Source organism: Ptychodera flava, unplaced genomic scaffold, assembly GCF_041260155.1.
Source record: "Ptychodera flava strain L36383 unplaced genomic scaffold, AS_Pfla_20210202 Scaffold_34__1_contigs__length_2629520_pilon, whole genome shotgun sequence".
In the NCBI taxonomy this organism is placed as follows: domain Eukaryota; kingdom Metazoa; phylum Hemichordata; class Enteropneusta; family Ptychoderidae; genus Ptychodera; species Ptychodera flava.
The window spans coordinates 2,255,226-2,282,900 of NW_027248356.1; the positions used below are offsets into that span (position 1 = coordinate 2,255,226).

Here is a 27,675-nt window from a genome sequence, read left to right on the forward strand (position 1 = left end):
GGTCAAAGCTCCCATCTCTTGTTATTTTTAGAAATTCAGAATGTGACAAGTGGTTGACATTATTTCAACCAGGCGTATTCGTGTATCGACTATTTGAACTTTGGTCCTACTACCAGATAACACACTGCAATATTTTGTACAGCGTGGTGCAAAGTGTACATCAGCAGTTAAAATTCCTTTTGTCTGTTCACATTTTAGAATGAGCCTCGGAAAGAGAAAATTTGACTCTTTAAATATTTACAATAGTTTAATTTGCCGGCAACTAAATTTGATGAATATTCTTAGGCTATTATAGTACTACTTAAACTTGTATAAAGGACCTTACTTTTATCAGTATTATTTATTGAGGACAATGGCTCGAACCCAAAACATACAGCATCCTATCACCTAGCAGAGAAGCAACAGACAGAACCGCTCGGCCAAATCCCCCGCACTCAAAAGAGTTGTTCAAAAATGTCGCAGACTTTCAGCTTCGAGGCGCTTACTATCTTAAGGTAGTATGCACCTCGAAAGTGAAAGACTTAAACTTTTGCTGTAACTTTCCTCAAGGAATCTTTCAATCATTCTCTTTCAAAATCAGAATAAAAATAGGGGGTCACCGTGCAAATTTTGGTACTAGAGAAACAAATTACCCAAGATTTACCGATATTAGAAATTCAAAATGGCTGCCATCCCTGTGTTAACTCTATGGAGAAAAATAAAAATTTTCGAATTTCGAAAAACTAAGCCGGTGAAAAGTTTTCTTTCACCAAGAGCTTTAAAATGAACCCCCACATGTGGTATATCAGAACAGAATTGTAAAAGTTTGAGAGTCCGAATGTCTGTCCCCGAGGTGCGTTCTACCTTAAAGAAGTGCCAATATGAAAGCCGACGAATTATCTAATTGCATTCGGTAAAAAGTATAAATACTTGGTGCAATTAACTCGAATACATTAAATTATTTGAAGGATAATGTCGTTTCTCTGTTTATCAGACATTCTTAACACAACAGTCAATACGACTCAAATTTATAATGATAAAATCCACACAAACAGTTCACCATTGCACCTCACTATTGTAGGCCCCTGCCACAATAATGGTATCTTCCATCACAGTCTGGAATCCATACCCCCGGCAACGACTATGGTTTCTCCAGTGATAAACGACGCGTCATCAGAACAGAGAAAGGATGCTGCGCCTGCACACTCGTGTGGCTCGCCAAACCTATAAGAGAGTGTAAATACAAACTGTAAAATAAAATGTCAACAATTTATGGAAAGATTCACGTTTCTGTAAAGTTTGTCGATTTCTTCCAACACCTTCATGTGATAGAGGTTGGACAGACGCTGCAACTTACCTCTTCATTGGTGTCAGGCTAAGACCAAGATTGTGCAATTCATCGTTGTTTGTGATCTATGAAGAAGAAATGCAAAAATGTACTTCATAAGTCTTACAAATTACAAAAAAAACAACCAAAAAAACGTTCGCATCTGGGAGGTCGAATCCGAGAGAAAAATAGCTAAATTTTCTATTTATTTTTCCGATTGGGTCGGTGGGTGCAAGGGCCGTATTTAGTAATTGTCCATGTACTATCGGCATGGACGAATTACCATGTGAAATCCATAGTCAACATGACAAAACTACTTAGTCAATTGTCCAAGTACATTTACTACCGTATCTCTTCGACAATGACTATGGGTAACATTTCGCAAGGCAAATGATGTCGATCAGCACATTGCAAACTAAAAAGTCCTCTAACACGGCCAATTTGATCGCATTTTGAAACAAATCGACGTGCATCTGTATGGGGTAGAGTACTATCCTTGTGCACAGTTTGAAAGAAATTGACCTGGGCATGTCTGAGATATCTGCGTGAACGGACGGACGGACGCACGCACGCACGCACGCACGGACACACACACGCACGGACATGACCAAACCTATAAGTCCCCCGGACGGTGTCCGTGGGGACTAATAAGGCATATAGACAACATGTACAAGCTCTCTAGGGTGCTTGTTGTTGTTCGTCCATATCAATCTTTGCCAAAACAATACCAACAGCCGCATTTACTAGACCAGTGATGGAGAGACTGTGGTGGAAATTCATTTAAGATTTATTCTAACTGTAGCTATAGTCCGGTTTGCTGTTCATTCTTCATTATATACCCCAGAACTCTGAAATTTAAGTGTCTTACCCTCTTGCCTCCATATAAGGTACAGTTTCCTTCGTAAGGAAAAATGTACTATGAACATTCACGTGAAAAATCTGAAAATGATCCAAATAACCTTTTAATTATGCAAACGTATAATTTTACCATGGGGCAATAACAAGACTTGGTTATCAATGAGGCAGACGTGAACAGTCAAACTTTGATAGTGAAATTGCAAATTTAAACATCATTTTCATATAGTTGACATTAGTTGACAACCCACTATCATCGTGTGTTTAGCATTTTGGTGGGGATTTTATAGCAATATGTACATTTTGCATGTTCAGATTACAGCAATCAGGAATCTATCGAAAGAGTGATTCCATGGAAGAAACAACGCGCTGTGGAAGTTCATCTTACCTTTTCCCACTGTGACTCTGTCGTCTGGAAGGAACGGATGAAGGTAGGATTAAAAAATGTACAACTTCAGCAATTTTATTTATTCATTTTATTTTTCTACTTTCATCCAACAGGCGAACCCAATTACAGGATGAGGTACACATAACCCACTGCCCTATGGAGTAATAAGGAGTAAAGTGCCTTGCTCAAGGGCACAACACCGTGCTGGAGTCTCGAACTCACCATCACTTTGACAGTGAGTCCCTTATTGGAGAGAGATTTTCTATAGTATTGTTACAAATACCACATACCAGAATTGGCCATTATAGGAAGGACAAGATCACGTGCGTGTAAATATGGCAATCCTTGTCGTTGAACTTGGTACGTTTATAAGGGCAAGTATCGCAGATGCAGTCATTTTGTTACGGATTTTTCCTGAAATATGTTTGTCGCCCGGTTGCTTATTCGTTTGGTGGGATTCAGTACAATGCACGAAAAGTACGATAAGCAATCAAAATTTCATACAGATCTCGCGAGGGTTTGCTATTTAACACACATTACTAGTAGGGATAGTACGAGTGAACCTGGGTGATATGACGGGTGGATAAATAAACCCTTACAAGCTATTTTTGTCCAAAGTTCATTTGCTAATGCCCCTATGAGTTAAACTTTAAACTCTACCTATTTCAAAAGGTAAATAGCGTGATCATTTTTTCTCCAATCGTGTCACATTAACCTACGTTAACCCATTAAGGAAGCATTGAAGAAACATCGTTGTAACTTCAGGGACATTTATTTTGACTCTCAAACCTTTTCAATTCTTTTCTGATCTACCACTTGTGGGGGCTCATTCTAAAGCCCTAGGAGTAAGAAAAACTTTCCCAGGCTTAAATCAAAATATTTTGTCTCCACAATATCACATGAAATATTGTCGCGATCTGGGTTTCATTTCGCGGGATTACTTTGATTTAATGAGTAAAACGGCCGATCACCCTGGAGATGTGCAAAAATTTACTGGTTACTTTTATTCACAAATAAGATCAAGATGAAATTTTGATACATACAGAATGCCCTCTTTACCAATCAGACATGCGGATTCCATCACGTGAAATTGTCATGATCAATTACTGTCTTGCGCTGTCCCCATGCAAAGGGAAGTCGGCTATGGCCATCGGCTTCCGAGATATTACCGCTCTAGGCACTGGCAGTCATACGTACCTATTATAGCCGAAGTTATTTGAAATTTTCAAATTTATTTATAAAGGGAAAGTAGTAACAAGATCGAAATAGAAGTTTTTGTGCTAGGAGGTGTCGTGGCTCACAAAATATCACAGGCTTACGATCTTTGCGAGCTCGGAAAGTTCCGTTCGATGGCACCAGTGCCCACTGTGACCCAGGCTTCGCATACCAGGCCACAACAGGCCGGCACCACTCTCAGCCGGTGTCAACTGGCCGATCCCGATCTCGGTCGTCTCGGACTTTGATGTTTGCAGTTACACATATCTCGACCGTAGATACATTCATATTTTTCACTTGACGGAAACTCTGTTCTGTTGCCCGTGTCAGCTGTCGCCTCCACAGCGCTGCACTTAGAGTTCATGCTGCACTTGACAAATCGATGCCTTTGTCGCTACAGCCCTATGCTGCAAGTTCGATTCCGATCGCGAATGTGCGGCAACTTTTTATGTGATGAAGGAAATTTATCGTTGGTCGTTGAATGACTTGATTGTGCCCTCTATGTCGCCTTCCCGAAAATCATACGGTAATTCGGGTTTATCACCAGGTATGACGTCCACTTTGAGCCGTACAACCGGAAGCCGCGACGTTATTAGGCTACGCGTCGACGGCACCCCCATTCTATTCTTGGGAATGTTAGCTAAAGCTTTAGCGACTCGAAATTTCGTTGGTCATGCCTTCCATGCTTCCATGTCCGGATTTATTGGGTCACTTTTTAGTAAAAGTGTCATGACAACACGGCATCGATCTCGAAATATCGGTCTGTGCACTCAAACGTCGCGGCGTGCATCTAGTCTGGAAAAAAAATTCTGTTGATGACGTAGGACAGGGGTCATTATTTTGATTATGATAAAAATGTCACCAATCGGTTATTCATAAAATGGCGGGATTTATGTCCGAGGACAATCGTGCAGCGGAGGTATTGTCCGAGAAGTATAGCGTCGAGGACAATATACCTTCGCTGTACGATGTACTCGGACATAAATCCTGGTATTTTGTGACGATTTGATGAATAAGTTTAACCATGCCAAGTCACGATACAGATTTGTTATCTCGATAAAAATACATCATCAAATTAATTTACACCTGCGTCTGTAACCAATGGAGTTTCGTCGTACAGGAAGTTTCGGTAACAGCAGACGCGGAGTACAATAACCTCCATTTGAACTTTGACGTCATAACACTTTACGCCAACACGCAGGAGAAAGAGAGATTTCACATTTTTCAGGTGCCGCCAACGAACAATGCACTTTTAAAGGGGTACTAATTACGATAAGATATACTGTGCAGGACTAGTAATGTGAACTGACTAATTTTAAGTCATGAGGGTAATTAATCAGCCGTTTGTTCATAATTTGCACGCCAACTGATTTTGTTACTTAGCCCCGCACTCAAACTTCTTTTTATCCCCTCCCCACATATTTTTGCTGTTTCACCAACCCGTTTTGAATCTGAAGCCCCCCTGCCCTGTGGCGAAAAAAAGAACTTGTCGATTTCCCCTGCCCTGTGAAAAAGTTTCCCGAGAGTCGAGAGGCTGAGCAGTCTGGGTAACTCAGGAGACACTCATTAGAATATTACAGCACTCGTAACAGGCATAAGTACTTGCCCTGTGTCCCCAATTTCCTCTGTCGGAATTTTACAAGTAACTATCCTTCTCCTCATTTTTCCCCTATCCCGGTCCCAGGCCAATCATGCCTTTCCTGATAAAGAACTGCTCCCTGCCAGCTAAAATATGTCCCCTCCCCAAGCAAAATTGCATCTGATTTTTTACAAAAAAATACTTCGAAATATTCAGTTCTTCACTTCTGGCCTATAATTCTACTACCTGCGCTGCGCTGCGCGGGTTGAAATTTTGTTCTCTGCGGCGCAAGGGACGTGCTAAACCTTAAACGCGTTCTCAGTGTGCTTGCGATTGCTCAGTGCAGTGCGCGACGGGCATCCCCAATTGCCTACAAATTTCGACTTTTTTTCTGGAAAATTTAACTAAAAAGTGTATAATAATAAGTTTATTCTGATATGGTATGATATGATATGATATGATATGATATGATATGATATGATATGATATGATATGATATGATATGATATGATACGATACGAGTACTCATATTCTTTGTTTGAGGACACTCAAACTTGGAATAGCTGGTAAGCTGTTTAAATAGAAATAGGAAACTTTGCACATGCCAGTTTTGTATCTACACGTAGTTGATTGTGTTTATCTAATAAGAATGCCAATTAAAAAAAAATCACTGCATAAACTTCTTTTACTACTCCAAAATGTACACTAAGATGTTACATGCCGCAAGCATGCGGAGGTTTGAAGAACATTTACGACATTTGTGAACAAAGATTTTGGCAAAATAGCTCTTTGTACACGATCCAGATGTTATGTGTTCTCTTTTCATGGAAAAATCCTGAAGCATATATTCGCAGAGACACAAAACTAAAACTTTTGCCATTTAGGTCGAACCATTCAAACTATGACGATAACTTGATTTGGAAAATGTGTTACAAACAAATTAAATTTGCTTACTGTTGCTAACAAGTTCTTCCTTTCCTCTGCATTTCCTATATGACAGATGGTGCCAGGCACATCCAGGTTTTCAGATGTTAGTGTCTTAACTGCTCTATCTACGTTTTCTTGTCTTCGGCTACTAACAACCACGTGTGCACCGTCTTCAGCTAATCTCTTGGCGATGGCTAATCCAATCCTATGAGAAAGAGCATTGTTTTGAAATGCCATAATCTGGAAAATATCCATACTTCAAGTTATCATACAATATTAGATGCAGGAAACAACGCTATATCAGAAAACGATAAACTATTTTTTATAAGATGTAAATCAACTGTGCAAGCAATGTAAGGAAAACAGTGATCAAAGTTAATTTCAAAGTACATGCCATTTTTGTGATATCCTTTCCAGCTTTTTCGTGGTCACTGTATTATTTTATAATCACAGCGATGGATAAGTGTATATTTTAATAAGTTTCTCACACTTTGGTTATGGTACTTGTAGTATGCGCCTCGTACGTGTAAGACTTTGCTCAAACTGTCCTCAAGGAACCTTTCAACCAGTCTCTTTCAAAATCAAGAATAAAAGATGGTCGCAGTGCAAATTTTGGTACTATAGAAACAAATTACCCATGATTTACCAGTATTTTAAATTCAACTTGGCCGCCATCCCTGTGTTAACTTTATAGGGACAAATAACATTCGAAAGACTAAAACGGTGAAGTTTTTTCTACAGCAAGAATTTTAAAATAAGCCTCTGCCAGTGGTAGATCAAAAGAAAATTGTATAAGTTAGAGTTTTAATATCTGTCCTTGAGGTGCATCTACCTTACATGAAAGAAAGAGAGTTGTTGGTCCAGTTGAATGTACAAAATGTTGATTTTTAATATTGTCATATTGCATTAAGGCTTATATAGATCACATAGTGTTTTTGGATGTAACTGAAATGCCTCCTTTATCTTTATTCCTTAGAAGATGAAGTCCTCCTTAAGGTAGGGCGTACATCGAGGACAACTCTACAGGCTCTCAAATTTTGGCAATTCTTTTCTGATCTACTACTTGTGGGGGCTCGTTTTAAGGCTCATCGGGTACGAAAACTTTCCACCTGTTTGGTTTTGCGAAGGTAGAAAATTTGATTTCAATTGCGGACCCCGATGCTAACAGCTACACAATGGTGCAAGCAATAAAACCTTTGATGAGAATAACTCTAGTTTTTTCCCAACACTTAGGTGTTCATATGCCTTTTATAATTTCTACGCCAAGCTTGAGAGTAATAGTAATACTTTTCAACCACTAGCTGGAGGTACCATGAACATACATCTACAAAATGACTATTTTATTTTTATTTTCTTCTATAGGATTTCTTCTAGTAATGACAAAGAACAGCTTTCTCTTCATTTGACGAAGGAATTAACGGACCAGTGCATTTTTCCTTCTTTTTCTTGTACAGATTTTCTTTACTGGCTTGTACTTACATTAAGTCAATCATAGTGGCATTTGTTTTGTTTGATCATCGAAAATCCGATATAGAAAGTAAAACAATTTTGCTAGACATTTGTTTGCAATTTAAACTTTTTTCAAGTAAATTCTCTAAATGTTACTGTATTTTAAGGGTCACAGCCGATAAAAAAATCATTCAAAAATACCTAACCTAAGTTTTGAGGCATGTTACTAGCAGCACAATAATTTGAAATTTTGCAAGATCTCCAATATTATTTGATTTGCAGAGTGAAACGAGATTTTATGCAATTTGCTGTTATTTTTCAGACCGTTAAAAATGGTGAAAAAAAGAATTCCTTACCCATCGGTAGAGCCCGTTACCACGGCAACTTTGCCTTCCAGTTTTCTGGCCGTTACTTTCGATGATGACGTCATTTTCATCACACCGACTGGACGAAATCTACTTTGGTTTCTACACAGAGAAACCAGACACCTGTTAAGTATAGACATGGTTGTGTTCGTAACGTCAAACTGGTCTGCTAACTTAGACTACCTGTCTGTCCCTATAATGCAATATAGAAGTGTATCACAGGTCACGTGATACAACTCTCTTGTTATCACAGCATTGTGTTGCGTCACTCATGTCGATGAGTTCCAGGTCTTGAAAATGTGTATCAGATAAACAAACTACAAGGTACACATTCTAAAGTGTTATTTATAACTCTGTGTTTTTACACCTTTGACCCATACTAGCGGTACAGTACAGTGGCCGTTATCACCCAGTTTAACCATCGTGTGACTTAAGTCACGCGCTCTCATTGCTGTTATCTATCCGACGTGAGGCTGTGCCAGACAGCAGCTTATTGAAATGACAATGTACCGTTAATATCACTGACCCTTCATCAAGGCGATGGTACCAGAAGAAGACAAATGTGCTTATCTAGCTTCCTAAGGTAAATTTCAAACCTCATTATTGGAGTTTGTACCATATGACATTTCCATCTACCATGATTCAGCAGTGTTAGGGGACCGTGCCTTCACATTCTGACCTCACTACCTCATTATTTTACAAGGGTCTAATATTTGAAGTTAGGTGCGTAGTGTACTGTACGTGCCTTCGCCTTTTTGACCCAAATACCTGATTATTTCTGCAAGGTTTGCAAGCCTATAACACTGCGTGCTTATTTGGTTTTTAATCAAGTCATTAAAATTACCGTTTATTAGATAAATATTGAGTTTATCTTCAGTATCTTCAGTAAACATGAATAAATGCATTCAGATTTTTACAGTAAGGTAGAATGCGCCTTAGAGACAGATATTCTGACTCTCAAACTTTCACATTTTTTGGGTCTTGGTGAAATAAAAATTTTGAACGTTTTAGTTTTTCCGATTCACTCTCTGAAGATGATGTCTGCCGAACAAACACTGATGTTGACTCATTGCACAACATAATTTACAAAGGTTAAGTATTCACCGGCTAATTTTTGTGACATGGAGTTTAAATTTCCATGGACATACCACAGAGAATACCTTTCGATTTTTTTTAAAATTGCAGTTTTCTGGTAATTTTCGGTAAATCGCTTATGTGATAATCACAAATTGCATGGAGAATAGCGAATTTTTGCTTCATCGGAAAAAAAAATATTCAAAATTTCGAAGCTTAGAGTATCTGGAGCTTAAGTAAAAGAAAGCAATGTTCTCTTCTAGTGTGAGTGTTAATTCCCTTATGAAGAGAGTGTCGGCTCACTGTAAGCTGCAACATTTTTTTATCTACTGGTAAAAGTGGGAAATGGAGAACGCCCTTACTGATTCTACAGATTGAAACCAGTTCTAATTATTAATCTTTAGCATCAAAACTGTAACACTACGTCTGCGCAGTGAGCAGTAATAAAAACATCGAAGCCAAGGCAATACCTCTTTCCGACATTTTATTTGATACAACACTTGTAAAAGTACAGACAGTTTATTGGGCTGTTATTGACAAATCTCATTGACATTGTTTGATATTTTATACTTAAAAACTATCTACTGTTGATTGACCAATCAGAGTGCTCAATTCAGGGTGTTTTATCTACTCGTAAAGCCTTGGTCACCAAATTCCAGAAACGAATGACAGCGCCGTAGTAAAGTACTGTCCAATCAAAAGTGAACATGTCATATTCTGTAGACATCTGGTACGTTTAATATTCAAATTTGGTAACACAGCGGAAACCAGCTGCAACACAAAATCTGCTGTGCCCTAGGGCATTTATATAATGTGCCCTAGGGCATTTATAGGATGTTCCATTACATTGGAAGGCTATTTCACAAATAAAAGTTTTAATTCATATCCTAAACATGTTACACTGACAAAGGGGACGGTTGACGTAAACACATTGAAAACGAAAATATATCAATTAGGGGCGATAGTTTTTAAGTCGGATAAAACCCTCGTACTTGGGCTCTTCTGGTATATAAAGTCCAACCCTACGATAAATGTCTCGGCCTGCGGCCTCGACATTTTATCGTTGGGTTGGACTTTATATACCAGAAGAGCCCTCGTACTCGGGCTTTATCCTATACATAACGTACCGTGAACTGCTAAGAAGCTGTAAAGAACTCTCGTAATTCCAAGGTTGTGTCGACATTTTGGGACTCATCAAACCCGATCCATTACAGCCTCGCGTTAGGGGTGGACCATTTGATATCCTGGGGGTGGGGCTTGGAAGATTTCGCAAAAAAAGATTTTGAGGTCACCAAAAATAAAAAAAGATTGCCAGCAGATATGAAGTAAAAAAATAATGCTCGGACAGTTACTTAAAGTCTTTCTTTATTTTATTTTCGGCGTGCCATTCTAGCAGGGGAAGAGAAAAAAACGATCCCAGAGTTCACACGGTTGAGAAAAAACTCCGGTAGAGCACGGAGAAAAATGGTACTCACGCGTCACGGTCAATCTCCCGACGACCCCACCGAAAATCAAGTGGTCCATTCCTTAACGTTTTCGGAAGCAATACGACGTGGCAGAACGTGAGATTGCCTTCGGATACCCTGTGACGGTTCAGGGTACGCTGGACTTCGAACGGCCTTCCCCCTAACGCTGTTTTATTGTTAGACACTCGGGACGTGACAATTATTTTATAATGGGAGCAGTTGTTGATGTCGAAGTTGTCGCTGTTGTTGATTAACTTGGACTATCATTGCTGTGGTCGACCCAATTTCAAATATTGTGGTGATAGGTTCAAAAAATGCTTTCATTGTTCACGACTGGGTGACTGGTTAGTGCCGTGACGATCCTTGGACGTTAGTTCACCTACAGTCCCTCCACCCGCTCTGGGTGGAGGGACTGTGGCTCACCTAAAGATGACTTAGTCGTTGACCAGCGTCCAAGTTGTTTTGAAACACCATTGAGAATTGCATGAGACTATCATCTGATTAAGGCAGTATGCACCTCGGAAGTGACTTTAATAAAAACTCAAACTTTCCTCAATTAAGCTTTCAACCATTCTCTTACCAAATCAAGGATACCAATCTTGGGTTACCGTACATCGTTTGGTGGTAGAGAAACAAATTACCAGACATTAAAGGAGATTTGAATTCAAAATGGCAACCATCCCTGTGTTAATTTCTATGGGGAAAATAAAATTTTCGATTTTCGTAAAAACTCAGACAGTGAAAATATTTCTTACACCAAGAGCTTCAAAATGAGCCCAAAGAGTGAATACACAAGGAAAGAATTGTAAAAACTTCAGAGTCCAAATATTTGTCCCGAGGCACATGCTACCCAGCTCAGCACAAACTGATTTTTGCATATGATGTTTTTCCGTTGTCTAGTTCCTATGCCATTTGATTGGTATTAAATGCAGCACTTGTTAAAATACACATAGTTTATTGTCAGATATGTTATCGATAACAACTTTCCTCGCGACTCTTGACTTCTGAATTGTGGTTGGACCCTTGGACACGGTGTAAAACCTCAAGAATTCTGCAGCCTGGATGAGGTATAGATGAACAGTTATAAAAATTGATTCTTTCGGTGATTTTTCTCCTCGATCCCTTTGCATCGTGCTTGGTGGGATAACTTCAAATGACGCCACAGCTTACCACAGCTTCGATGGATAAATGGGTAATAAAGAATGCACTTGAAAAGCGATGTCTTATCAGATTTCAGTCGACACAGTCAACGGAGTACAGTTTAATGGGTAATGTTGTAGCTCCCCTAACCACACATGCGTCACACAGAATGTCAATTTCGCGACAATTTCCGTTCATTATAAAATTTCTGAAAAGCAGTTTTCCCTTCTAACGCCGCCAGAGAATGGCCCTGCCTCAATAATGGTATCTTCCATCACAGTCTGGAGTCCATACCTCCTGCGACTACGACAGTTTCCCCGGTGATGAACGACGCGTCATCAGAACAGAGAAAGGATGCTGCGCCTGCGCATTCGCTAGGCTCAGCAAACCTGAAATGGAATTATAATTAAATCAGTAGATTATCAAAATATGTTACAAATGAGTCATGATAGGACAAATTATGCAATCAACTGGTCTATAGCTAGTGCCGGGTATTCCATTACAATAATTGGAGGACAACCATCTCAGAGTTGTTCGTGGCCAGCCTTTGAAGTGTATGGTATTGATGAAATATCTGGATACTTCATCAGATTTTCTCTTTGTTGTGTAAACCTGCTTACCTTTTCATTGGAGTCCGGCTGAGGCCAAGATTATGCAGCGTGTCATTGCTTGTGATCTAGAATTAACGAAAATGTAAATCAGTGCAGCTTAAATGCTTGATATTATGGAACATTGATGCGGCGAACTTATCATCACCACCATGATGATTACGTCAGCGTGATTTTGTTCTCATTTTAATTTCCCAAAACTGCCGAGAGAGGGCTCCGCGGAAAGAGCAAGTGACATATCAATGTAAGCTATGCCATTTCATAGATTTATTGTGTGTGTCTGTGTACTAGACGAGTTGACTTAATGTTTTATACAGAACAATATTCGACTACAGTTGTTGTATTCATAAACTCTAACAAGGCACTGATGTCCAAGCCCGATCATACGGTGCAGTATTGTTACGTGCAGAGAAAACGAACAAAAGGGTGAACTCAGCAGTTAACGTTTAAACAAAATTTATTACGAAAATAAAACTAATTGCTAAGTCAGGGATAGAGTACAAGCTTTAAAAGTGTACAGACTACTTATCTCAGCTGGGACGGCAAAGCTCCAGTCTCAGAGTTGTGACAGTCAGTTGGATGAATGAACAGTCCTTTGGCTTGCAGGCTTGAAGCTACACAAAGTCCACAGTATAAATCCAGCGTTGGCAGTGAAGGTCTTGAAAAGTCTTGAGAATGACTACTGCTGGAGTTTAGTAACACACAAGAGACACGATCCCAAAAGTCTGACTGGAAGCTGTGCACGTCCCTTTTATAAAGGCATATAAGAACAATCTAGAACTTTTATTGACATGCTAATTACTGTTCTAAAATTATCTCCCTTACACAACTAATCAACTTTCCAGAACATTCCAAACATGACTAATTGAATTCAAGGTTGTGAGGTCATCAAGGGCAGTGACCTTGAGAATGTTCTAGACTAATTGAACTCAGGTCATGATGAGTGTGGGGGAAATGACCTACATAACACACCCCCTCTTCAAAAAAAGAAAATTTTTCAAAGAAAAATCTTTCTTTTACAAATGTAATCTTGAAAAGGATTTAAGTACTCAAATTTTGTTTTACTCTAAAGTAAAATTTCTTGAAAGTGAACAACAATAAACTGTAAATACGAGAGAGACAGCCTGCAATTAAATTGTCTCTGCCTTTGATATGTCTAATGTCAAGATTAAACTCCTGTAACATTAAACTCCATCTTAGCAATCTCTGATTTTTGCCTTTAAATTTCTGCAGAAAACAAGAGGGTTGTGATCAATATAAACCACTATTGGCTGATTTGAAGAAGTAACATAAACTTCAAAATGCTGTAAAGCTAATATCAAAGATAAACACTCTTTTTCAATTGTAGAGTAGTTTCTCTGGGATTTGTTAAATTTGCGTGAAAAATAGCAAACAGGATGATCTATACCATGACTATCCTCTTGCAATAAAACAGCACCAGCAGCCGTATCACTAGCATCTACAGCTAATTTGAATGGCAAAGTGAAATCTGGTGCAGACAACACTGGGGCACTTTGCAGTATGGCTTTAAGTGTATAAATGCCTGTTGGCATTGCTCTGACCAAACAAACTTTACTTTCTTTTTAAGTAAGTTAGTCAAAGGCTCAGTAATTGTGGAGAAATTTGGACAGAATTTTCTGTAGTAACCAGCCATACCGAGAAAGCGCATCAGTTGTCGTTTGCAGTTTGTATGGGAAAACTTGAAATGGCACTGATTTTGGCATCAACAGGTTTTACCTCACCCTGTCCTACAGTATGTCCGAGGTAAGTTACCCTCGCCCAACCAAACTCAGATTTGGCAAGGTTGACAGTCAACATTGCTTTACTCAGTCTCTCGAAGAACTTCCGCATGAGCTTGATGTGTTCCTCCCAGGTGTCACTATACAGGATGACGTCGTCAACGTAAGCTGCACACCCGTCTAGCCCGGATATGACGTCGTTGATCATCCGTTGGAACGTTGCCGGAGAGTTCTTCATTCCGAATGGCATCACCTTGTACTGGAACAATCCGTCTGGTGTAACAAAGGCGGATATTTCACGAGCACGATCCGTCAGAGGGACTTGCCAAAATCCCTTCAGTAGGTCAAATTTTGTCACATACTTGGCTTTTCCCACTCGGTCGATGCAGTCATCAATCCTCGGGATTGGGAAAGTGTCTGTCTTTGTTAAAGTGTTGACCTTCCTAAAGTCCGTGCACATACGATAACTGTGGTCTGATTTGGGAACAAGTATGCACGGCGAACTCCAGTTACTTTTACTGGGTTCAATAAAGTCATTGTCCAGCAGGTATTTGACTTCTTCCTGGAGATATTTCGCTTTTGTTGGATTCAGTCTGTATGGATGTTGTTTTACAGGCTTACTGTCCCCAACATCAACGTCGTGATAGATGACGTTTGTCCTCGTTGGAACATCTTGAAACAGGTGTTTATATTCGTGGAGCAGTTCTTTCACCTGTTGTTGTTGTTCTGGCTGGAGGTGTGCCAACTTTGTAGACTCCAGCTTCTCCAGGATTTCTGAGTTCTGAAGCTTGACCGAGCCCAGCTTTGAGTTTAGAGTATTTTCACTCAAGTCAGTTTCAGTATCACTATCTTCATAATGGTTTGAACTGACTGCACTGACAGGCTGAGTTATAGTAGGATTATCCCTATCCAAATATGGCTTAAGCATATTTATGTGACATAGCTGTTTTTGTTTTCGCCTGTCAGGTGTTATTATGATGTAATTTAAATCACTCAATTTCTTATCAATTAGGTATGGCCCAAAGTAACGAGCATGGAGTGGTTTGCCAGGAACCGGAAGTAGAACAAGAACTTTTTGACCTGGTTCAAACTTCCGTTTTGAGGTGTTTTTATCATATTTGGTTTTCATTGACTGCTGAGATGACTCAAGATTTTCTCTGGCTAATTCACATGCTTTAGAGAGTTTTGTACGAAATCTGACACATATTGCAAAATATTCAGACAATCATCATCGTCTGATAGGAATTTCTCTTTAACGAGCTTAAGTGGGCCACGGACTGTATGTCCAAATACAAGCTCAAATGGGCTAAAACCAAGAGACTCTTGAATTGACTCTCTAACAGCAAAGAGCAGAAAATGAATTCCTTCATCCCACTGCTTCTCTGTGTCAAAACAGTAGGTCCTAATCATGTTTTTCAAAGTTTGATGAAATCGCTCAAGAGCACCCTGACTTTCTGGATGATAGGCGGATGACCTATACTGTTTAATGCCTAGCTGATCCATTACTTGTTGAAAAATACCAGACATAAAGTTGGAGCTTGATCGGACTGGACACATTTAGGGAGGCCAAATAAAGTGAAAAATTTGACTAAAGCTCTCACTATAGTCTTTGTCTTTATATTTCTCAGTGGTATGGCTTCTGGGAACCGAGTTGATGTACACATTATTGTCAGCATGTACTCATTTCCTGATCTTGTTTTTGGTAGGGGCCCAACACAGTCTATTAGTATCCTACTAAATGGTTCTTGAAATGCAGGAATTGGCTGTAAAGGGGCCTTTGGAATGGTCTGATTTGGCTTTCCTACCATCTGACATGTGTGACAAGTTTTACAGAAATGTGCTACATCCTGCCTGAGATTAGGCCAATAAAAGTGACTGAGAATTTTATGATAAGTTTTCCTGACTCCTAAGTGACCAGCCCAGGGCGTTTCATGGGCCAGGCGCAATATTTCAGCACGATAGGGCTTTGGAACCACAATTTGATGTTTTATAGCCCAATCGTCATCAACCAAAACATCTGGAGGTCTCCATTTACGCATGAGAATACCAGATTTTGTATAATAGGAAACAGAGCTATCTGAAGTTTTATCTTCATCATCTACCCTGTCAAACAAAGACAAAATATCTGGGTCTTTGTGTTGTTCTGCAATGAGATTTGATCGAGAAAATGTCTGACTTTGGTCAGCAGAAGTTTTACTGGAAGTTTCAAATCCACGAGGGATAACAGAATGCTCCGTGTCAAACACCTGACTGAGAAAGGTGTCATTTAAGTCAACATCTGTGACATTATTTTTGAGAGTATTTTGATTCTCAGAAGTTTTCTTTGACATGGCTCGAGTAATGGCACATGATGGGAAAGGCCGGGAATGTCTTCCTCTATTGGCTCTGGATTTGATCTAAACTAGGATTATCAGTCACAAGTGGATTAGTAATGACCTTGTCCCCAGCAAGGTCGTTTCCAAGAAGAAGGTGAATCCCTTCAAAAGGCAAAAAAGGCCTAATACCTAAAGTCACAGGTCCAGAAACAAAGTCCGAAGACAAATAGACATTATGGAGAGGAACAGGAATGTAGTCATTACAATCTACCCCCTTAATAAGAACTTTAGAACCTGAAAATGACTTTTCAGAAAACGGCAGGGTATCTGCCAACAAAAGAGACTGGGAAGCCCCGGTATCTCTTAAAATTTTGACAGGGGTAGCGGAAGAGAAATCACTAGAAAGTGATATAAAACCATCATGAATAAATGGTTCGAAAATACCCATAATGCTATCTTGAGAAGAATTGACCTTGACCTCATTAATTGGGGATGAGAGGGGTTTAACCTCAGAAAATGTGTTGCACACATTATTAGACTCTAATTGAGTTGATGAAGAAATAAAGCCGGTGGCTTAGATCCACTTTGACCACTTTGACCTTCACGTTTTCTTTTCAATTTGAAACACTCTGACATTAAATGGCCGTCTTTCTTACAATAATTACAAGAAAGTGTACCAAACTGTTTTGTCAGAAGGAGATTGAGACTTGGGATCTGATGATGTGGGAGTGTTACTTGAACTCTGTGAACTGTTGTCATTTGATTTTCTACTGTCCTTTGAAAATTCTTGGATGAAAAGGAGGAGTTAAATTTACCTGCATTGTTCTGTATGAAAAGGACTGGGATGGTTTGCTGAGAAATGAAGATTTGTGGGTCAATGAATAATCATCGGCCAAACGTGCAGCAACCTCTAATGTATCTGCCTTTTGTTCATTGATAAACGTCTTGATGTCACTCCGGATGCACCTTTTAAATTCCTCAATCAAAACAAGTTGTCGTAATTTGTCATAATTCTGACTGACCTTTTCAGAAGAACACCAACGATCAAACAGTTGTTCTTTTGTTCGAGCAATTCAACATAAGTTTGATCCTTCACCTTCTCACAATCCCTAAATTTCTGACGGTAAGCTTCAGGCACCAACTCATAGCCCTTGAGAATTAATTCCTTCACAGAATCATAATTTGAAGCCTGCTCTACTGACAATTGAATGTAAATTTCTCTGGCTTTAACCACCAAAGCACTCTGCAAAAGCATAGACCAGGACTCCTTAGGCCAATTCAGACTCTGAGCAATTTTCTCAAAATGGAGAAAATATTTATCAACATCCTTTTCTTGGAAAGGGGGACTAACCTGAAATGCTTAGTGATGTCAAAATTGTCTGAAGGGAAGAATTTTCCTGACTTTCTAAGCTCTAAACGTCTCATTTCTAACTGCAGTCGGTGTTCTGCTAATTCTCTTTCCTTTTCTTTTTCCTCTCTTTCTTTCTCCCTTTGTCTTTCTTCCATTTGCAATTCTTTTTCTTTCATTTCCAATTCCCTCTCTTTCTGTCTTTCTTCTTTCTACCATTTCTAATCTTTCCTGCCTTTCTTTTTCTTTCTGTCTTTCCTCCATTTGCAATTCTTTTTCTTTCATTTGTAATTGCATTTGTATTTTTTCTTTTTCTAATGCCAATTTTTTAAGCTCCAAATCTGCCTGAATTTCTAATTCTAATTTTTTGAGTTCGAAGGAAGACTCAGGCTCATAATCTTTTAAGGCAGACTCTTCAAATGGCCAAATTAACTAAATGTTTTGCAATCTTGAATTGAATTTCTCGCTTGCGCATAGATCTTTTGACATCTACTTTAAGGAAATTTGCCAGTGCTATGAGGTTGTCTTTTCTGAGGGAATTAAATGTGTCCTGATCAAGGTCATCCATAAATTCGTCTGGCTTGAAATTCCGCCATGATTGAATTTCGCTGAGTTCACAGTATACAGTAGTTTTGAAAAGGCAGGCAAAATGTTGTCAAACGGCTCAAAATATTCGTATCCCGGACGAGCCCCCAATTTGTTACGTGCAGAGAAAACGAACAAAAGGGTGAACTCAGCAGTTAACGTTTAAACAAAATTTATTACGAAAATAAAACTAATTGCTAAGTCAGGGATAGAGTACAAGCTTTAAAAGTGTACAGACTACTTATCTCAGCTGGGACGGCAAAGCTCCAGTCTCAGAGTTGTAACAGTCAGTTGGATGAATGAACAGTCCTTTGGCTTGCAGGCTTGAAGCTACACAAAGTCCACAGTATAAATCCAGCGTTGGCAGTGAAGGTCTTGAAAAGTCTTGAGAATGACTACTGCTGGAGTTTAGTAACACACAAGAGACACGATCCCAAAAGTCTGACTGGAAGCTGTGCACGTCCCTTTTATAAAGGCATATAAGAACAATCTAGAACTTTTATTGACATGCTAATTACTGTTCTAAAATTATCTCCTTACACAACTAATCAACTTTCCAGAACATTCCAAACATGACTAATTGAATTCAAGGTTGTGAGGTCATCAAGGGCAGTGACCTTGAGAATGTTCTAGACTAATTGAACTCAGGTCATGATGAGTGTGGGGTAAATGACCTACATAACAATATATATATTTTTTTTTATGAAACATAGGTAAAATATCATTATGTATTACGAATTATGTGCTCATGCGTACTGTCAGTTATCACTAAAAATAGTATGCATCACACGCCAATGGCGACGAAAATTAGTTTGAAAAAGCTGCACAAATAACAACATGGTAGTGTTTTTTTCGGTAAGTGCCAATGTTTTGAGTTTTTATAGTAAGTGAGCAAACTGCGAGATACGCTATGCAGTATCATCATCGTCAACCATCTTAGCTGCGAGTGTCCAGTAAATGTGAGATTTTTGTCTCATGTCGAATTCCCGTGGATTCACTTCACCAACGATTCCTGCCACTACAAATCTACCGACAAGCTCTCTTAATAATATGCACTGACCAATGATTGCCGCAGTTTGTTTTATACAGCTATCTGCTGAGTCATCTCTTTAATGCGCATGCGTACATTAGAGATCGCAAAGGCTCAATCGTTTCTGTAGACTCGGACGCACGATGATTCTTTCTATAGTTTGTTTGGTCGGGCTTTTTTCTTTCTGTCTGAACACGAGTATTCTCTGCAAATTTATAAAAAGATTGAAAACACTCACAACATTGGCGAATCTTGTCTTGAAAATTCCAGGAGCGATGCAGTTTACTCGTATATTCTTCTCTGTTAGTTGTGGGACCAGTGCCTTGGTTAAGCCCAGCAACGCTGTCTTTGATACGCAATATGCACCAAATAACTGAAATATACAAATTATACGATAATGGCATCATATACAGACCAAGTTCTGGTATCGTGTACTTCAAATTACGCAGCAGTCGCTGCTTGGGGGCCTCGATATTTCAAGTAATGCGTTCATCTTCGTCTTGTAGTGGTTCTATGAAATGCAATTTAAGAAATTCCATGCAGAAATGCGGTCGGACTCAACACGCTGAATTCGGTAGCCACCTAGTCATACTAATTTTAATGTTGATGTTTCCACTGACAGTATATGAATATTGATAGACTGGTGAAGAAACAAATGATGTAAAAGGCAAGTTGTCGTGTGTTGACCGACATGCATCGCCGCAAACATTTTGATTCTGCAATCTTTGCTACTTCTTTCGGCGATTGTTTACACGTCTTGGCTGCAAGTGAAACCACTGTGCATGTTCTGGGTAAGTGAAACCATTGCACTGTTTTTTGCCGTAGCTGTGGCCAAAGAAAACATTTTCTGGTAACTTGGTCAACTTAAAGTCTATTAAAAATAGTTGGATCCAAACATGCAAACTTGATGATACTTTCAACAATGTCTTAAGGTTGCTCCATCAAAATCATTTTCACGTAGAACTTATGCATCTCAAGAACAGATATGCGGACCCTCATATTTTTACAATACTCTTCTGGTCTACCGCTTTTGAAACTCTTTTTAAAGCTCTTGGAAGAAAAAAACCATCGCCTTTAACCATAGAATTGACACAGGAGTAGCGGAGTTTGAATTTCAATGTATTGGTAAATGTTAAGTATTTTGTTTCTATGATACCAAACGTTGGTAAAGAGTGTGGTTGAAAATTTTATGGTGGAAAGTAAGTTTGAGAAAAAAAAATTAACTCTTTCACTTTTAAGACGCAGAATGTCTTTAGCAAAGTGTTGAAAATGCCATATCATTTGAATGTCATTTTCGAATATTTGCGATCAAGTTCAAAAGAGCTTGTATCCCCAGTTAAGCAAATTCAGTGGTCCATACACCTTGGCGACTTTCGACTTTCGCTGACTACAAATTGCATTCCCTCCCTCTTGCCACGCAGACCACATGATATTGACGAGAATAAATTCATAGAAGACTGGCGAAGTTAACTTCAGAACCGCGGAAATAACGGGAATCCTATTCTGGGGACACAAGATGTGGAGCTTATGTGTCCTCTATGGTGCCACAGAGCAACATTACGCTCACTCACTTGATTCTGGCTGATGATTGACCAACCGTTCTTGTTTCTGAAAGGCTATTTACAAAAAACCTAAATCTATCATGTACCACTCAACTCGATTTGAGTCTGTCAATGCAGGTCTTGTAAGTGAATAAATAAATAAATAAATAAATAAATAAATAAATAAATAAATAAATAAATAAATAAATAAATAAATAAATAAATACTTAACTTTGCTTTAGTTTATTCGTTGATTCCCCAATTATTATTGTACAGGCTCTCTCTCTCTCTCTCTCTCTCTCTCTCTCTCTCTCTCTCTCTCTCTCTCTCTCTCAGTAAATCAGTAAAACATATTATGAAGTACCCTTACCGAAAATGGTGAATACGCACCCTGAGTTGCAATAAACAGTACCGAACCTCCTCTGTACAAAAAAGAAGAAATAACACAAGATTCGTCCATATCATGTAGCATTCGATAGACTGAAAATGACTTCCTATATAATTGAACTATTTAGAATATTTAAATCCAGTTAGATGTTTCTTTGAGCCTAAAGGTTCTATTTTGTTTCATGGTCGTTTTCGATAAAGTCAATCACCGTCCCTCCACCCACGAGGGACGGTGAGTCAGTATAGTCGTTGAATTTCGTACAGTAGAGTCCTTTATACAATGGCAAGTCTAAACGGCACACAATAGGTGTGAGCTATTTACACGTCCCAAGACGTTAGCTAATATCTCCGTGAGTGTAAATTACACGCATGCGCACACACTCCAAATGAAACACACGAATACACTGCCATGAAATCGAACCCACAAAAAAACAAGTCGCAAAGCAGATTAGACTCACGACAGTTCTAACTCAAGTCTGGTCTAGCATTAAAAGCCACAGCAAATAAGCTTTGCAGTACATAATATGTAGCGGTATTTCTATTCCCTTGGGTATTATCCTATTATAGTCCTTTATTTTTGATTTGTTGATTTGATGGTTGCTTTCCCCGCATAATTAAAGCTACATCCGGGGACGAAATAACTTAACTTACCCCCTCGCCTCCATATAAGGTACGGCTTCCTTTGTCAGGAAAAATGTACTGTGGACATTAATATAGAACACCTGTAGGAGAATTAATGTAAACCGGTGACTATAGGAGAAAAAAGACAAACATCAAATTGAAATAACTACTAAAGACGAGTTACCGTGGGAATCGGACATATGACAAATTGTCTCTGTAATATTAACATGAGGTGATGACGTAGTGTGTCTACGTAATATCGTTTGTGAAGTCTGCGTGTACAGTCGAATAGTTTGAAAGTTTAACAGTGTATTATGCTCGACGATACCTCGCTAGGTACGAAACAATGTAAAAATAAACTAATTAACTATCAAACTTTCATAGAACACAAACACACACACAATAAAAACATAAATGAATACATATATCTCGAAGTATATAGATCTACGTCCTTTTGGAAATCGCATTGCTCAATGCGAAAAGCAGAGCGTTATAAATAATAACACATATTACTTCAAGTAAAATCAATAAAACCTGTTAAGTTTCATGCATCCTGCAATAGTATTCTGACAGTCAGAACTATCTGCCTGTCTGTTCTGTATTCTGATCGTCAGTCTGAAGATTTTAGTTACTGAATGCACGAAACGTAATTTGTGTTATACACACATGTATATATGACACACACACAGACATATATATATATATATATATATATATATATATATATATATATATTAACAAACTGAAACTGAGAGTGGCGTACATTATAAATCGAATTTAGTAACGGTTTTTCTTCATAGCTACAGTGAGTTCGGTAAGGTCACAAAACGTAGCGGTAAACTTGCAAAGACTCGTGACGAAGAGCATTGCATCTGCTCTGACTTTAGAAAAAAGCTAACGTTACAACTTAAAGGAGGCAGACCACTTCAGTAAGACGGAGAACACTGGTGTCATTTCATCTTACCTTTTCCCACTTTGACTCAGATGTCTGCAAGGAAACATTGAAAAGACTCATCAAAAATGAGCAAAGAAGACAAAAAGACGTTCACATTTATCATTTGCTGTGTTTATAAAATGTTGCCGAGTGGTGTTAAACGTGTTTTGCATCACCTTGGTGTTGTGTGTTACCGCTATAGTCGTGTTTCTTAAATGCAAGGTATTGTTGTCTCATAATTATATATTCTTGTTCTGTTAATTTCCATGGTATGTAAACATGTTGCGATCCCTTGCTCAGTGCGCTGTGACACACATGAACATTGAAATACGTTATCATTACAAAAGCGGTAAGGATTTGCCCTTTAGTACCAAGGAAGTGAAAACCTCTCGTACATTGGTATTATTTTCCTATGATTTATGTCAGTTGCTATATCAACTACTTATTCCCATTGTTAAGAAACACGATGCTCATGTACAAATCTTTTCCCACATTATGAATAGTATATCAGGGCGTTTGATATACCCATGAGACAGTAGTAAGTGTGTTTATGGCATACACAGAATTGAAAATGAAGATGATCTAACTCACATACTGACAGTGTTAAAAGTATGAATTGATCATCTTTGATAAACGCACCTCAAGTATTGGTCCTGTGTGAGGGTTTACAGCAGCATTCTGAATTAATATATCAATACCTCCATGTCGTTCTGCTGTCTGAAGAGAGAGAGAGAGAGAGAGAGAGAGAGAGAGAGAGAGAGAGAGAGAGAGAGAGAGAGAGAGAGAGAGAGAGAGAGAGAGAGAGCGTCACAGAGCGCCATAGCAAAATATACAAAATCACATGTGAATGTACAAAAATAGTTGTTATTGTAACTAGAGCTCAATGGGTGTCACACGTATATCCATCTTTCACCTACCTGAACATGACCTATTAATGATAAAATGATGAACGAATTTTACAGAAATATCGGTCATTTGCCAAATTCTTAATTTTTTGCTAGAATCATAAAAGGAGCAAGAAAGGAACAAAAGATCTGATAAAAAATGTTGTAGAATTCGCTTGGGTTTGCTTGCGACAGCATGGATTTAATGTCCCTGAAGAATGTTTTCGAATGACATCTTCAGATCCAACAATGTACAAAGTAAACTACACTTTGTTTGAAGTGTGGTACCTATCCCTTAAGGTGTTATTGGCTTGTAAAAGTAAACCCATTGGTCATATTCGATGCATAGGGCCATGTCTAATAATGTAATGGGCAAGGTTGACCTGAAAAATTTACTTTATGTACATATTGATGATAACAGGACGTATTTGATATGGATGAAAAAACCCAAATTGACCACAATTGCGTCAATCTAAAATAAACGGAAATTGACTTTTACCTAATATATTATAAATATGCATGACATCTCACAGCTTGATAGTATAAACAAAAATTGTGATTTAGATTTAATTTTAGTAAGTTTATCATAGGTTACACTCGAATGGCTTAGTATTGTTATTGAAGAGGCTATTGTAACTGCTGTGTTTTCGTGCTCCTTATAATTAAGCTCTCGAAAAAAATAAAATAAAATGGTATTCAACTCAAGACAACAGGTCACAACCACCAGCAAACTACAAAATAGTAAGCCTAAACCTCGCAATATTACAAATTCACATTATCCTAGGGGATCCAGTTTTCTAACAGGACCCCCTGAGTTTTCATGATGGCGACTGGCATTGGCTGAGTATTTTTCAGCTACAGCCAATTATTTTCATAACTTCTCTTCTGAAAAGTCCATCATGCTATGCTATCTGCAAACTGCAATCACATCTTCTCCATTATCATAATGTGTTAATCATCTTATACACCACCGCCAGTTTTCCTATACTTGCCTTTATGCTACCATAGCAAGATGTTTTATTGACCATGTGGTAGGACAAATGTAATCTATAACACTAGGCCTCTGCAGTAAACGACATGCGGGTTATCAAATAGGTACAGTCCTTCTCGTTAACCATAAAGTACTTGTTATATGTTTTATCTTTACTTTGTGTCTGCAAACTCGCCATCTATGTATCTTCAAGCTTTTTATTTTATTTTGAACTTTTTATCCAACCCTACACAGATTCCAAATAAAGCGAATTACCTTTCAGGGATTTTCAGCGCAACATTGTACGGCATTAAAACAAGATCAAGAAACTCTTCAGGTCAACAAGCATGACGTTTGTGAGATGTCGTTAACAGTTCATGTGTTTTACTACACATGGAAATTGATTTTAATGCAGTTTATATTACTCATATTTTTGGCAAACAAACGCCATTTTATGGGTGCAAATGGGTTCCAAACAAAACAGTATCCTAAACATTCCCGGGGGGGGGGGAGATTTTACCTGTTCCGGCCATTTGGATTCTTTACAATTATGCATCTAGGTTAGTACGCGTGAAGCGGGTCGGGGTCATTCCGAGGTAGACAGAGACCTTGCTATTTTTACCCACAGTCCGTTTGCTAGTGCCCTGCAGTTTAACCCTATCGTGTCGAGGTGACCTATATTGAAATCTACTTTGAAATGATCAATGAACTTTTGAAGATCCAATGCCCTTTACTGCACTTCTTAAATCTTCTCTGAAAGGTCAGCTGGTTATTGTTAAAACGATGAAATAACATACTTTTCTTTTCATTAAAATAACCACGTAATGTGTTTCCAAGGATAGTGTGGGCCAGTGAATACGACTCGACTGCAATTAATCACTGCGACAAAGTTATTCAACGCAAAGCGGTTAGTCATTCAATGAATGCGTGAAATTCAAGCATGCTAGCAGTGGTGAGCACCAGCAAATCCCGACTGAAGACAAAGGCTTTGACAACACCCTAGTATAATTCAAGATTATCTTCTGTGTTTAGCAAGAACTGAGTCGAGATCCCTCGCCTATGAGATTTCTACAATGAATAAGATAGCCCCCTCTCACTATTGCCACGAAGAAGTCGTATAACTCTCTACGTTATCTGCAAACACCACTGTAATACCGTTTCCATATGATCTCTGGGAAAGTATTTCACAGCTTACTGTTACTGTAATTTAGCTCCCACTTTCCATGTACTTTCCATTATTGCTTTCTGTTTTTCCCCTCCTACAATCTTGCCGCAATACAAAGTGTTTAACAAGTCAGGTAATTGTGTATGTATGTCTTAACTATTTTCTGACCGTCAGCTGAATTAATTAATTTTGCCAGTATTAATTAATAATGCTATATATCGAACGGTATGGTTGTTTATTTTGCAAATCAAAGCCCCACCAGCTGTAACTCTTGAAATTTGTTGACCTCAAAATATCTTCTTATTCTCTCCTGGTTTTCTCTGAATTCTACCCTCTGAAGGGATATGGGCTTTTACTGCATTAGGAAACCATTCCTTTGTGAAACATTTGACAAGTAAATTCAAATTTTAACGGTCATCTTGATTTCCCGCCATTTTCAAAAATTGGTAATATTATAAAGGAAACGGAACATACAGTATTACAGCTAAAAACATTCATCCCTATGCATTACATTGGACTACTCTGTGCAGTTCATGTGAAGATTTCAGTGCAGATATGCACAGTATCCACGGTTTTTGCTTTTCCGCATAGGGCTGAGATTTCATGAGTGCCACACATTTAATCACAGTGTAATTTTTATCTTGTTCAAAATTGCATATACAGTCCCAGCGGATAGTTAATAATGTATATACACACCTAAATTATTACAGTCTCACAAACTATTTTAGTTTGAAAATAAAATCATAAAAATAATGTTAAAAGACACTGCTAGCGGAGCTTCAAGTCACTGGTATATTTTACTCTAGTAAAAAAAATGCACGGTGACCCCCCCCCCCCCTTTACTACATAACCTACATACCCCCTCCCCCGAACTTTTTATTCTTGATTTGGATGAGAGAATGGTTGAATAGGATGGTTGAAAGTTCAAGTAAATGTTTAAGTCGTTCGCTTCCGAGGTACCCACTATCTTAATGATTAAAGTTGGGCCATGTCAATAGTTCATTAGGAATTGCCTGGTTGCTTCATAAGCTGTTACAGCCACTCACTAATTAAAATATTGTGAAAAAGTTAACCAAAAATCACTAGACATAAATGTGAAAATCGCTGACATTTGTTAGAATACCGTAAGTAATCTGACAATGGGAATACCTCATCTGGAATGTATGTCCCAAAATCAAACAAATTCGCTTACAGTTGCTAATAAGTGCTTCCTATGTTCTGCATTTCCTATATGACAGATCATGCCAGACACATCCAGGTTTTCTGATGTAGTGTCTCCACTGCCCTATCTACGTTTTCTTGTCTTCGACTACTAACAACCACGTGTGCTCCGTCTTCGGCTAATCTTGGCGATGGCTAATCCAATCCTACAAGACACAAAGCAATTAATTCGAAACTCCCATTACCTGGAAAATGTTCACACGAAGAATTATTTTACGAAATTAATATGTAGAAAGGAACGCAATTCCGGAAAAATGTAAACTATTTTATTAAATTTATAAACTGTAAATAGTATAAGAAAATAAGCGATGAAATTTATTTCATAAATAAATGAAATTACTACTCTTGAAATATCCTTTCCAGCTTTATCATGGTCCCTATATCATTTCATGATTACAACAATGTATAAGTTTATATTTTGTTAAGTTTCTCATACATTCATCAAGTGAAAGGAAAAAAGTTACCGGTCTAGTCGAATGTACAAAATAATCGCATTTTAACACTGTCATATGGAATTAAGATTTCCATAGAGCGCATAAAAATAGTTTGTTATTCAATTGAAT

The 27,675-nt window shown here is 38.4% G+C and overlaps 2 protein-coding genes across 2 annotated transcripts; both read right to left on the minus strand.

Moving 5' to 3' along the window:
• Nucleotides 1-489: 489 nt before the first annotated feature.
• On the minus strand, nt 490-8,224 carry LOC139127659 (dehydrogenase/reductase SDR family member 4-like). Its single transcript, XM_070693572.1, has 4 exons — nt 8,076-8,224; nt 6,298-6,475; nt 1,337-1,392; nt 490-1,203 (listed from the first exon to the last, which is right to left on the minus strand). Exons 1-4 carry the CDS (start codon nt 8,222-8,224, stop codon nt 1,089-1,091), a joined length of 498 nt encoding a protein of 165 aa, XP_070549673.1. The 3' UTR covers nt 490-1,088.
• Nucleotides 8,225-12,038: 3,814 nt separating this feature from the next.
• LOC139127660 (dehydrogenase/reductase SDR family member 4-like) lies at nt 12,039-27,232 on the minus strand. Its single transcript, XM_070693573.1, has 8 exons — nt 27,084-27,232; nt 23,512-23,589; nt 22,903-22,926; nt 21,969-22,039; nt 21,301-21,352; nt 19,628-19,762; nt 12,385-12,440; nt 12,039-12,153 (listed from the first exon to the last, which is right to left on the minus strand). Exons 1-8 carry the CDS (start codon nt 27,132-27,134, stop codon nt 12,039-12,041), a joined length of 582 nt encoding a protein of 193 aa, XP_070549674.1. The 5' UTR covers nt 27,135-27,232.
• Between the last annotated feature and the right edge of the window lie 443 nt (nt 27,233-27,675).

Bases quoted from the DNA above. Each gene is read 5' to 3' on its own strand.
- LOC139127659 (XM_070693572.1), bottom strand. From the start codon at position 8,224: ATGTCTATACTTAACAGGTGTCTGGTTTCTCTGTGTAGAAACCAAAGT. The intron at 1,393-6,297 runs GTAAGCAAATTT...TCTTCTTCATAG, and splicing joins GGAAGAACTTGTTAGCAACA to ATCACAAACAACGATGAATT. The intron at 1,204-1,336 runs GTAAGTTGCAGC...ACTCTCTTATAG, and splicing joins AGCCTGACACCAATGAAGAG to GTTTGGCGAGCCACACGAGT.
- LOC139127660 (XM_070693573.1), bottom strand. From the start codon at position 27,134: ATGATCTGTCATATAGGAAATGCAGAACATAGGAAGCACTTATTAGCA. The intron at 22,040-22,902 runs GTAAGATGAAAT...ATTCTCCTACAG, and splicing joins CTGAGTCAAAGTGGGAAAAG to GTGTTCTATATTAATGTCCA. The intron at 19,763-21,300 runs GTAAGGGTACTT...TGTATATTTCAG, and splicing joins GTGCGTATTCACCATTTTCG to TTATTTGGTGCATATTGCGT.